Source organism: Lutjanus erythropterus, chromosome 8 (genome assembly GCF_056507025.1).
Source record: "Lutjanus erythropterus isolate fLutEry1 chromosome 8, fLutEry1.hap2, whole genome shotgun sequence".
Taxonomy (NCBI): domain Eukaryota; kingdom Metazoa; phylum Chordata; class Actinopteri; order Lutjaniformes; family Lutjanidae; genus Lutjanus; species Lutjanus erythropterus.
The window spans coordinates 2,588,399-2,601,614 of NC_139324.1; the positions used below are offsets into that span (position 1 = coordinate 2,588,399).

Below are 13,216 nucleotides of genomic sequence, written 5' to 3' on the forward strand. Positions count from 1 at the left end.
TTAAAGGGTCGACGTCACCAAGTGCTGCTGTCTGTCTCTCATTCTGTGCTATCTGTCACAATGTGACCAAATATATTAGTCTTACCAAACAGAGGGAATTAGAAAAAATGCTGCCTCTAATGTAATTCTGCTACAAATAAATGTTGCATGTTACATTCCACTGTTGAGGTAAATAAAAGCCCTGGTTACTATTTGAGGAAATTCAGTATACATTTTTTTCTGGCAACTGTTAACACTATTTAACATTTGATTACACTTAAAATAGACTTTCACAAGATTTCAATGTCATCTTCCCATAGATTAAGGATGTAGTGTAGGAGTAAAAGATTAAGCATTATTAGATTATCTTGGAAAATGAGCAGTCATTAGGAGATCCAGATAATCTTATTTGTGTCTGTTCTTTCCTCCCAGACTGCAATGAATCTTTTTTATTTAGCTCTCATTGGACACGGGCTGTCACTGACCTCCCTCTTCATCTCCCTTGGAATATTCTTCCACTTCAAGTAAGTCAATAAGCTTCATTTAAACATGTGTTACAGACAGATAGTTCTTATAACTGCTGGGATTAATAGCGCCTTGATGTAATGCTGCCTGTCTCTTCTTGCAGGAGTTTAAGTTGCCAAAGGATCACGCTCCACAAAAACCTCTTCTTTTCTTTTGTTCTGAACTCTGTGATCACCATCATTTGGTTGACAGCAGTGGCAAACAACCAGGAGCTGGTGCAGAGGAATCCAGTGAGTTAATATATTTGTTTATAGTTTTGAATTATTAATAATTCTTTTTACATTCCTTCCTAATTTCAGTGGTTAAAGATAAATCAGAATAAGAGCTGCTCTAAAAGCTGCACTCTAGGGGATGGGGGGCTTTAATTAATTTTTCATCTCTAAAATAGCTAGATTAATCCACTTGTTTCACATATCTGTGAAAGTACTGTGCAGGGAAATAACAGAGGCAGAGGAAAACATGTAACATTCATTACGTGTGTGTGTTTTTCTCCCTCAGACCAGCTGTAAAGTGTCCCAGTTCATTCATCTGTACCTGTTTGGCTGCAATTACTTCTGGATGTTGTGTGAGGGGATCTACCTGCACACTCTCATCGTGGTGGCTGTGTTTGCTGAGAAGCAGCACCTAATGTGGTACTACCTGTTAGGCTGGGGTAAGTCAGGATGATGTATGGTGTCAGCGGCAGTCGCTCTCTCTGCTATCGATCATTTCTTTAATCAGCTGATGTTTGACTCAGTCTCTTGGTTCTAGTTTATTAAAGAGACAGTTCACCCCATAAACAAAAATACATATTTTTCCCCTGGCCTGTAGAACTATTTATGCATCTAGATTTTTTTGGTGATTTTTTTTTTTTGGTTAAGTTGCAGAGTTTTTAAGCCCGTCTTGTTACCATGGGGAGCAGAGCATTCAGCTGCTCTGCTCCCCAGCTCTGGAACTCACTCCCACCTGACCTCTGTAACACAGACTCACTACCACATTTCAAATCCAAACTCAAAACCCATCTGTTTAAACTGGCTTACTCCCTCTGATCACAATTGCATTGTCTAATTTTAAACTGTATTTTTGTATTTTATTGTCTTTTTAATATTGTGTGTGCTTTTATATTGATGATGTAAGGAGACCTTGAGTGTCAAGAAAGGCGCCCATAAATAAAATGCATTATTATTATTATTATTATATCAGCTGTAGAGTTAAGGGCTGCAACTAACGACTGTTTCAATACTCAATCTGTCATGGATTATTGAAATGATTAATGGACTAATTGCCTTAAAAATACAACTGAATTTTTCACCCAAAGTTGTGAGAGACAATAGACACAGAGGGGGTTGTGTCTAGAAGGGAACCCCAGACCCGCAAAAGATCACAAGAGTAATCAGTACAAATCTCACAAGAGTTTTACAAATCAAAGGTTCCCTTCATTCATTGAAGTTCCGGTACATTCTAAAGTATATCCACTAGATTCTAATGCAGAAATGTATTGTAGAGAAGGCAGAAAACTCTATGACTTGCACCAAGAAAATATTTATAGATCAATAGCACAGCATCACAAAAGGACCCGCGATACAATATTATCATAATGCTTAAGTCACAATGGAATGTTATTGTGATTTTAAACATTATTATTAGTATTGCAATGACTTAATTTGTGTTATATTGTGATTTATTACCTGTTGTCAACTCCTCTTTTAACTAATAAGATAAATTTTTCAGTCTGTTCATCTTTTTTTAATAATTTTATTGCAGCAAAAGCAGAAAAAGACTTCCAGTGGACTGAAAAAGCAATTAAGTTCATTATTCTAGTACTAAAAAGTTGAAATTGTACATGCATGTTAGTAATTTGTGCAAGAAAAGATCAATACTTATCGTCCATGTATCAATACAATATTGCCATGCAATGTATCGCAATACTATACTGAATCCATTTTTATTACCCGAGCTGTCCACGATAAACACCAGTCAAGATCACATACGTATGTTTTGGTTCTCCTTGGTTTAGGTAATCTTGTTAAACTTTTGCCTTGTTCACGACTTGATTGTCCACCTGCTTTCCTCATTGAACTTTGTTGAAGCAATGTCACGGTGTTGTAATACTCCAAAAATTATAAGTACAGCATTAGTGGGGAAAAAAACAGTTGTATTCAAGCAGAATTGTATTAATCTGACTGCCAGACTTAACCTGCAACTGTAATCATTTATTTTGCTTGTTTGCAGGCTTTCCTCTAATTCCAGCTTCCATACATGCCATTGCTCGAAGCTACTACTACAACGACAAGTAAGCATTCAAGTGCATGTTCTCTTACATTTAATATTAGATTATTCCATATAGATTAAGGTAGCGAGATATATTTAATGGCAGCCAAACAAGAATAATAAGAATAGCGGTGGATAATATGAAAAAACAATGTGTTTAGAATGTGGGATGCAGCTGATTGTGTAATGTATTGTGTAAATGTGGTAAAGATTATTTTCTGTCTGTGTATCTGCATCTTGCAAAGTTCAACACAGCCTTCAGCTTTCACCGATAGCTTCTAGAGGTGAAACCATTTGTCCATTAATAGATTAGTTGTTAACTATTAAATTAACTGGCAATGATTTAGATAACTGATCAATTGTTTTGGCTCACTTTTTAAGAAAAAAAATATCCAAACTCTGTAATTTCAGCTTCTCCAGTATGAATATTTTTGGATTTCTTTAGTCCTCTTTGAATGAATATCTTTGTTGTGGACAAAACACAGTATTTAAGGACATCATCTTGGGCTGTGAAAATCTGTGATCAACATTTTACAAACCAAACAACTATTTGATTAATCAAAAAAATGATCGACAGGTGAATCAATTATGGAAATCATTTCTATTTGTAGCCCTGCTTCTTTTATCCTCCGCCACATGAAGTTGTTCATGCTAATTCATTTCCTAGGAAACCCATTGATCTGCATCATAACTCAGCTGTCATGTGATGCATTGACAGTCCTCTCTGTTGTCTTCTCTTCTCTGCTGTAGCTGTTGGATTAGCTCGAAAACGTCGCTACTCTACATCATCCACGGTCCCATCTGTGCTGCTCTTTTGGTGAGAAGTTCCAGTCTTTTTCCTGACACCAATCAATCACAGCAAAGTAAATCACAATTATGTCTATTTACTGAACAGATTTGTTCCATATTTCTCTTGGTTGAGTGGTTTTGTTGCGCAAAAGTGTCTGCTTTTGCCTTCCTCCATTCAGAGTGGACACTGTGGGGGACCTGAAAACAGGACACAGTCTCATAGCATGCATATTTGTGTTTATCTTGTGAAATCAATGCATCTGCCCCTCTGAGGATCCACCCACTGGTCCCCAGGCCCATGTTGTATTCTAGGAATTCACCTAATCTGCGCAGCCGGGCATGCTTCAGAGAAAACTGCTCCCATAAGATTCTTGCAGGACTAAATGTTCAGCACTTAGACAACCTTTTACAATAATTTGTTCAAGTTTCAGGTCCAAAAAAACGTCTTGCTCGTGATGAATTTTTTTTTGTTTAAACCTTCCTCAGATTTGCTTCATTTCAAAATAGTAAGAGTTTCTGTCAGCATACTAAAATCATCAGAGCAAACATTTAGGATCTATAGTATGTGTAGTTGTTTGTGAACAAACCACTACATTGTTTGCTTTTGGTTCAAAAGCATTCTTTTTAACTGAGCTTCAGAGTAAAACCTAAAATCAGGTTTAGATTGAATCTTTCTTAATTTTAAGGTTTAAATTTAAAAGTTTGGTGCAGCATAATTTAAAGTTAAACCATAATTTTATTGGGTTTTAAAACTAATCCTTGTTGGTGCAGCCCAGCCTTATAGGGCCCTATCTTACGCTGATCGAAAGCTCAAGTGGAAAGCGCAAGGCGCAATGATATTTTGCCCTGCCCCGCCACCAGCGCCACCAGCGCAAAGCAGGATACACCTATCAGATGTGTCCAAGTGCCTTCATTAATTCACAGGCGAGTTTAGGCTGAACATGCAATAAATCAATCAGAAAGTCAGCTCTCATCACCTTTGAGAGAGAGGTGCGCCAGCAGCGCAAGCGGAGGCAGCATGATGGTGGATTTACCAGGAGGAAACAAAGAGAAAAGATTTTCAAAGTGAGGAGACAGATCTCCTGGTTCGAGGAGTGAAAACGTGATATATGGAGACAGCAGGACGTCTCCAAAACAGCTTCACGTGTAAATAAGTTATTTTACATTAACGCCTACAAAAAACAATACAATAAATGAACCGCAAATGTCATGCAGATATGTAACTGGTTATATTTTAACCTGAAGCACGTTGAAAGTATGTTGTATTTTATCATTAATTATTAGCATCATGATCATCATTAACTCTGCTGGCTGAGGAGCGGGGAGAGAGATGGTGCAGCGAAGAGGGGAGGCGAACAGATCCAGTCCAGCCGCGAAGCTTCCTGGTTTTCGCTGGCCCTCCTGAGCCAGGTGGAGCAGATATGTGGCTGTCTGTGCTCCTCCTTCTTCTCCTCTCCCACCTAATCATCATCTCCTCCTCCCATCCTCGCTCCTCTGTCCTGCTGCGAAATAATCAGAGAGAGTTTCTTAAGTTTGAGGTGCGCAAAATTACGCACAGATATATCCAACTAGCTATGATAGAAGCACACATAACATTTTCTCTCAGGTTGGGTCGGACTCGTTCAGTCAAATATAGTGTCTTGTATATTTTATATGTTATAGATCATAATTGTTTAAACATTGTTTTTCTGGATCATAACAAACACGCAGACATAAACACTACAGCTGCTCCAGCTGTCATGCTGACTCATCTGATAAAGACTATCAGACAGCTGTGATCCTGTTTGCAGGTCTGCTGAGATTTATTGGGCTTTATAATTATAATAATAGTACTGTTGTACTTATTAGTGAGATTAACTTCAAAGACACACGTGTGCACGACTTTTAAACATAAATGAAAGGTGTTTGGTGATTGTAGAGATGAGTGTGCGCACCTCAGCCAAAGGCAAGACACACACATACCTGCACTATTAACTTCAATATTTACACTTTATTGCTGGTGGATATGTTCAAAGGACACTTCACTAATCGACACTCCTGTGGAGAATAAAGACTAATGTAAATTAAGGTGTTTGGTGATTGTGGAGCCATTGCGCTGCCAGCGCAAGTGATTTTGCTATCCTACGCCAGCGCAAGTACCATTTTTGCCATGTGGGTAAGATAGCAAACACACTTGCGCTGGGTCTGTGCCGCTGTGGGCGGGAGGTCTAAGCATGAAGGCAAAATGAAGGCGTGGCCGGGCGCGTTTGCTATCTTGTGCTCAGCGCATTGGAGTAAAACGCGCTTGCGCTTTAGACCAGCCAAAACCTGGTCGAAGCGCAAAGTCTGTGGTCTTTCAGCACAAGATAGCACCCGGTGGGCTTGGCCGAAACACACACACATCTTTACAATCACAAAACACAGTCATTTATGGTCATTCTCTTCCTCCCACGTGAGTGTGGATTAGTTAAGTGTTATTCAAACATATTTTTTTATCAGCACTAAAATGAAAATATTGAAATTAAAAGCGTTCGCGTGTCTCGCGCTTGGCTGAGGCGCACACACCTCCACAATCACAGAACACTTTTCATCAATGTTAAACAGTCGTGTGCGCATGTGTCATTAAAGATAAACTCACTAAAGAGGAAAATAATTATAATTTTAAAGCCTAGTAAATCTAAATAGGCCTGCGAAGGGAGCACGGCCGCGATCACACCTGTCTGATCATCTTTATCAGATGACAGCTGGAGCAGCTGTAGTGTTTGTGTCTGCATGTTTGTTATGATCCAGAAAAACAAGGATTGAACAGTTATGATCTATAACATACAAAATATACAAGACACTATATTTGACCACAGGACTCCAGCCCAACAGAGAAAAAAGTTATGTGTGCTTCTATCAGAGCTGGTTGGATAGATCTGTGCGTAATTTTGCGCACTCCAAACTTCAGAACAGAACAACTTGTTTCGCAGCGGGACAGAGGAGCGAGGATGGGAGGAGGAGATGATTAGGTGGGAGAGGAGAAGAAGAAGGAGGAGCACGAACAGCCGCGTATCTGCTCCTCCACCTGGCTCAGGTGTGCCAGCAGAACCAGGAAGCTTCGCGGCTGGACTGGATCTGTTCGCCTCTACTCTCTACTGCACCATCTCTCTCCCCTCTCCTCAGCCAGTAAAATTAATAATGATGATGATGCTAATAATTAATTATAAAATTCAACACAGTTTCAATGTGCTTCGGTGTAAAACATTACCAGTTACATATCTGCATGACATTTGCAGTTCATATTTATTGTATTGGTTTTTGCAGGCGTTACTGTAAAGTAAACTATTTCAGCGTGAAGCTGTTTTGGAGACGTCCTGCTGTCTCCATATATTGCGTGCTCTTGCACATTCTCTTCTCGAACCAGGAGATCTGTCTCCTTGCTTTGAAAATCTTTTCTCTTTGTTTCCTCCTGGTAAATCTGCCGTCATGCTGCCTCCGCTTGCGCTGCTGGGCACCTGCCTCTTAAAAGGTGATGAGAGCTGACTTTCTGATTGGTTTATTGCATGTTCGGCCTAAACTCACCTGTGAATTAATGAAGGCACTTGGGCACATCTGATAGGTGTATCCTGCTTTGCGCTGGTGGTGCAAAGGGCGGGGCAGAGCAAAATATCACTCCTGCCCCTGGCACAAGACGGCAAAGGTGGATTTGGACACGCCTTGAATAAATTAAATCCATTGCGCCTCCCGCTTGCTTTCGATCAGCACAAGACACGACCCTAAAGCACAAGCAGGTTTTACCCCAATGCGCTGAGCACAAGATAGCAAACGCGCCCGGCCACACCTTCGTTTTGCCTTCATGCTTAGACCTCCCGCCCACAGCGGCACAGACCCAGCGCAGCGTAAGATAGCAAAATCACTTGCGCTGGCAGCGCAATGGCTTTGCGCCGGGCGTAAGATAGGGCCCTTAGTGTTTATAAGCCCTGTCATAAAGATTTCTGACCTATAACCATCATAAAATACCATCCTGTTTTTTCTACCTTTGGCTTTAACTGTCTGCTCAAGGCATGTCTGTGGTAAGGTACTATTCACTGGAATTTATATTTTAAGGTTTTAAGAGGGTGAATTTACAGCTCATCCAACAAAGTCTTTAACCAGCTCACAGCAGCTAATAGCCAGAAGATTATGCTGATTTATTGATGTCCTCTCTGCTGCTGTCCCCGTAGGTCAATTTGTTCTTTCTCCTTAACATTGTGCGGGTGCTCATCACCAAGCTGAAGGTGACCCATCAAGCAGAGTCTAGTCTCTACATGAAAGCCGTGAGAGCCACCCTCATCCTGGTGCCTCTTCTGGGAATCCAGTATGTCCTGCTTCCCTACAAGCCAGAGGGACGCGTCTCCTCTGAAATATACGACTACATCATGCACATACTGATGCACTACCAGGTGAGACCTCGCTCAGCGGTCAGTGTGTAACTTTGAGTTGCGAGGTGTTTTGTCAGCACCTAAACTGCCTCATGTGATTTCACACGTGTTTTAGTTGTGGTGTGGTGGTTGTTAGCAACTTCCATTAAAAGAAAAAACATAAACAGCTGTATGTTATGTCATGTCCAGGGTTTATTTATGGAATGGTATTCAAAGTTTACAGTCGGTTGCACTGCTGTCTTCCTGTTGCGTCCTGTTGTTCTTGTGACATATAAATCATATTTTATGAATCTTGATGACAAGTTAGTGGCTCTCTCCTCCAATGCCGGTGACAGTTATTTTACTAAAATGGACTGTTGCCGGGACCTAAACCTCATTATTTTCCCAGCTTTCAGTCAAGAGCCAACCATTCCCACCGGCCTCTGACTGACTGTTGTAGTGCAGGCAAGAACAGCAGGAAGGAAGGCATGCATTATGTGAGCTGAAAAGGGCTGAAATCAGTCGGATGTTAGCGAGGCGTTATCTGCTCATCCTGAGCCGTCCCAGCATTGGCAGTGCAGGAAGAACGTCTTGAGCAACAGGCAGAATCAGCTCACAGAATCTTCAATGTCTCTGTCTTAATGGGTGACCCATTGTGCTCTTTACCAGCTCTACATTTTTATTCTGGGACAAGAGTAGCTTTGCTTGATTCCCTGTTTAAAACATTCCTTATTTTATACTGGTCCTCAGACTTGGGAGTATTACTTTAAAAAATGTGTTCTAATACAGTTACTAATTACCTGTTAACTCAGTAACATAATCCAAGTATCACAATATTAAAATAATGTAACTTGATTACTTTCCATTACTTTTTTCCTCAATAGAAATATGGTGGAATTGTTTAGCCTAATGTACTGTTTGTAGGGCTGCAACTACATATTATTTTTATTGTCGATTAATCAGTTGATTTTTTTAAATTAATCTATTAGGCTAGTTTTAGTGAAAAATTTTGATCAGAGCTCAAGATGACATCCTCAAAGGTCTTGTTTTGTTCACAGTTCAGAAATGTTCAGTTTACTGTTAGAGAGGAGACTGTCAGAGAATTGGGACTTTTTTATCTTAACAAATGAAAGTGATTGATCATCACCTCAAACTGCAAACAAGCTCAATTATGACTCTTTCTGTTATCAGTGTTTGATCCGTGGAGGTTTGACTTTCCAAGAACAGAGAAAGTAATTTAAAAATCGGTATCGTCATCACAATGTAAGTCTATGGGCTGAGCAGGAACTCACAGGTCGGGGCACGGGGGCTAACAGTACTGCGCATATTCAGTGGGCCGTGAATCCCGAAGGTAAACCCAAAAGCTAAAACTTTTTTAGGTGTATGTGCCAGGGGAGCAACTCTAATTGAACTGAATGGTGCCATTTTTGCATGCTGTATCTAGTTCATTAAAATTCATCTATGGCTCAATGACATATGACAGCTAAGCTACAGCTAACTTTATAAATCTATTTATTGATTTTGGGGAAACTTGATAATATTTTATGGGGAAACTAACCCTGGTTCCTGATGGACAGATAGCTGTACTTGTTGCTAAAGTAACTGCTGCTAAATGTAGCTGCCATTAGCTAGCTAGCTCAGTTAGTCATCCTGTCAACTCATTCTGCACAAAATGGAAGCTGTGAGAAACAAGGGAGTGTTAACTGAGCTAACAAGCTAGCAGCAACTAAGTTACAAGTAAAGATATCTGTCCATCCAGACACTTAGTAAATCACAGAGAGATCAGGCAGAGCAGTCGGAGGACATTGGAGGGAAAACCAGAAAATATCTTCTGGTCTAAAGCCTGAGCTTAACTTTTACACGTTTGCCCCATTATTTGAAACTTTGGCCATTTTTATTCTGAACATCAGACTACACACAACTGATTGTTGATGTTTAAGACCAGTCTTAGGAGTATTTCATCTCTCTTTTCATGTTTTTTCTTTTTTTTATTTCAGGGTCTGCTGGTGGCCACCATTTTCTGCTTCTTCAATGGAGAAGTAAGTTGGGGTTATGCGCTTTTGCTTTGTTAAGCCCTGCATGCACACATACAAACACTCAGCCACACTTCCCCTTTCTGATCAGGGACAATTTCCTCTGCGTGACCCTTGGAGGAGGATGGTGAACTCAGGGATGGTCTTGACAGGCTAAGTCCTCCAGGGTTTTGCTTGGGATTAAAGATTATTTACCGTTGGCAAGGAGCCATGGCTTGCACATTGATTGCTAACAATTACTCTGGTTATTGAACTGCATACAAACTAGGCTGTTTTGCCTGAAGTCTTACAAGAGCCACTGACTCTCTCTCCCTCTCTCTCTCTCTCTCTCTCTCTCTCTCTCTCTCTCTCTCACTCTTTATGCTCTGAAAAAGGGTTAATGCATGGTGGAGCTTTACTGTAATCTGATATAATTAGATTCAAAGTTTGTATGGAACCTCTTATCATAATCCAGAGCTCATTAAAGGCTCAAAGAAACTGTGACATTGTTATTCCTATACATGGGAACATAGGCACATACAGTGTGTGTATAAAGGTCTTTGATCAAGACACGTGATCAAACCTGCAAGACGACAGGAGTCCAAAGGCTTCACGTTTATCCAAATTGTTTTTTTAAATGCATGCAAGTTTTCTTCTTTTCTCACAAAAATGTGCTTTTTTTAAAACATTAAATCAAGCGCAGACGATTTAAAAAGAGAACAAACACATTACTGTTAATGACAGAGTAGATAATGTTTTGAGAAACAGCTTTATTTCCTTTCTTAATGAGAGTAAAATGAGAAAATATTCAGTCTCATCCATGCAAAAGGTACAGGTATCAAGCCTAGCTTAGCATAAAGACTGGAAACATGGGGAAACAGCTAGTGTACTGGCACTCTCCAAAGTGAAACAGTATGCCTAACAGTTACGGTTGGGTATTTGTACTCAATACGTTTAAGATGTCGACAAAAAAATCACAGTCCTAAGTAGTATCAAAATTTCCCCAGTCAAACGAAATGATGCACTTGATCCTTTTTCAGTCCCTCCAGGATTTCACAGGCTTTTTATGGGATTGTTGTAGCGTAAAATTCCTGATTTCACAGCAGCTCTTTCGGGTGTTTTTTGCAATGAAATTACAAGAGCAGGTAAAAATTGCAAAAGAAAAAAAAAGTTGTTTTTTGTAGAATTTGTTAAAATTTAAAGACAACTTGTTCAGGTGAGAATAAAACCACATTCTATTCTGAGTGTTTTAAGTAACCTCATCAAAAAGACCAAGGATTACAAAAAATCTGTGTCCAAATATCCTTAGTAATAATGATAAACTTTCTCAAAATAATGACTTACTTATCTACTTATCTACAAGTAATGGCTTGGTACCTCAAAGTAATGACTTAGCTTTGAAAATAATGACTTTGAATCGCAAAATAATGACTACTAAACAACGTAGTGTCTCAAAATAACAACTTAGTGTCTCAAAATAACAACTAGTTTTCAAAATAACAACTTAGTATCTCAAAATAACAACTTAGTTTTCAAAATAACAACTTAATATCTCATAATAACAACTTAGTTTTCAAAATAACAACCTAGTATCTCAAAAAATGACTTAATATCTCCAAATAATGACTTAGTTTTGAAAATAATGACTTTTTATCTCAAAATGATGACTTAGTTTTGCAAAATAATGGTGTAGTATCTCAAATAATGAAGAACTCAAAATAGTTTTTCATTTGCGATAGTAAGTCAATATTTTGAGATATTAACTTGAGTTTGAACATTAACATGTAAAACGTGGTTTCTTTTTTTTTTTTTTTTTGATTAGGTCCAAGCAGTTCTGAGGAGGCACTGGAACCAGTACAATATCCAGTTTGGCAGCAGCGTAGGAAACCACTCAGACGCCCTGCGCTCAGCCTCCTACACAGCCTCCTCCATCACAGAGGTACAGGGCTGCTACAGCATTGACAGCCACACAGAACACATGAACGGCAAGGGCTGCCATGATGCAGAGGGCTCCATCTTTAAGTCTGACAGCCCCTTCGCCTGACAGCAACACCCTCTCTAAGCCCTGATCACCCCATCCCCCCCCATTGAAAAAAAAAAACTGCAGCATGTTTGGAGCTTCACGACAACCAGGGAAACTGGCCTCTTCCTTTAGATACAATGTCTGAAGCAATGAGTGAGTTAAAGAATTTTAAACCCCGGCTGCCACCCACCTGAAGGAAATTGTCACCCGTCTGTCACATGGACACAGGCCCTTTAACAGTACTGTACGGTGAGCTCAATACAGCTATTCCTGCGCTGTGTTTTGTCTACAATTTGCAACTGAACTGCTTCACTTGGACAAAGATGCATCTGATAATCACAGTATGGTTGCGATCTATCTGCCTGACAAAATTGTTTTTAAAATGGATGAATATTAACTGCTTGACTGTCCTTTTTGGGGTCATGTTGTGCACAAAAAGCCTTTGGTTACACTGTAAATTCTTTTGACATGGTTAGTGCCAAACCAAGAAATTCTTGCCTGACTCATTTATTTTTTATATTCAGTACAGAATCAGAGAGAAGATAGGACATCTAACAGGTGCATAATAATATATTAAATATCTTATATATCTTCACATGTTAAACTTAATTTATCTGAACATATTCTTGTTTATTATATGGAAATGAAATAAATACCATACAGTATTTATTAAAGTTGACATGCTACATTTTTTTTAAAGTTAGCCAATTAAAAACCACTATGACTTGTTGCCAGCTTCACATTAACTTTCAGTATATTTCTTGTTTGTTTCAGTGTTTGTTTGCAGTTAATTTGTGCTGATGATTTACAGAATCAGACCGTTTGCAGGCCTCATGTTTAGAGGAAGTTTGAGCGTGTTTAAGTGATCCTTACTGACATGTGCATCCTTTATACAACATGGTAGGTTGTAATGTAACTTGTCAACACAGTATCATCACCGATAAGCCATCATGAAATCACATGCACTCACAGCAGCTACTCCTTACACTCGAATGTAACAGGCCAGGCTCTGGACATACAGTTTGCATCACATTCCCATTCTCTGCTGTCTTTGGCCTTGCTCTTCTCAGATTACTCAGATATAACCAATATGTAAGCATTTCCAGGTGTTCAGACCGAAACCAGCACTGTGTTGAAAATGCAGGGGGCTCTGTTGGCGTGGGAAACGGTGAGAAAATGAAATGTGATCCAGGAAGGCCAGTCTGAGTGATACAGCCATGGCCTTTAAAAGATTGTTTTGGATATTCCAAGTTCATAATGGCATAATGGTCGGGTGA

At 39.5% G+C, this 13,216-nt stretch overlaps 1 protein-coding gene across 1 annotated transcript in view; it reads left to right on the forward strand.

Moving 5' to 3' along the window:
• The window catches only part of calcrla (calcitonin receptor-like a), a 46,905-nt gene extending 34,905 nt beyond the window's left edge, over nt 1–12,000 (forward strand). Inside the window, exons 6-13 of the mRNA XM_084724239.1 lie at nt 412–503; nt 608–734; nt 1,003–1,156; nt 2,716–2,776; nt 3,505–3,571; nt 7,728–7,946; nt 9,902–9,943; nt 11,739–12,000. Of these exons, the coding sequence (XP_084580365.1) occupies nt 412–503; nt 608–734; nt 1,003–1,156; nt 2,716–2,776; nt 3,505–3,571; nt 7,728–7,946; nt 9,902–9,943; nt 11,739–11,960 (984 nt within the window). The 3' untranslated portion in view covers nt 11,961–12,000. The remainder of the gene's footprint in view (nt 1–411; nt 504–607; nt 735–1,002; nt 1,157–2,715; nt 2,777–3,504; nt 3,572–7,727; nt 7,947–9,901; nt 9,944–11,738) is intronic.
• The last annotated feature ends 1,216 nt before the right edge of the window (nt 12,001–13,216 follow it).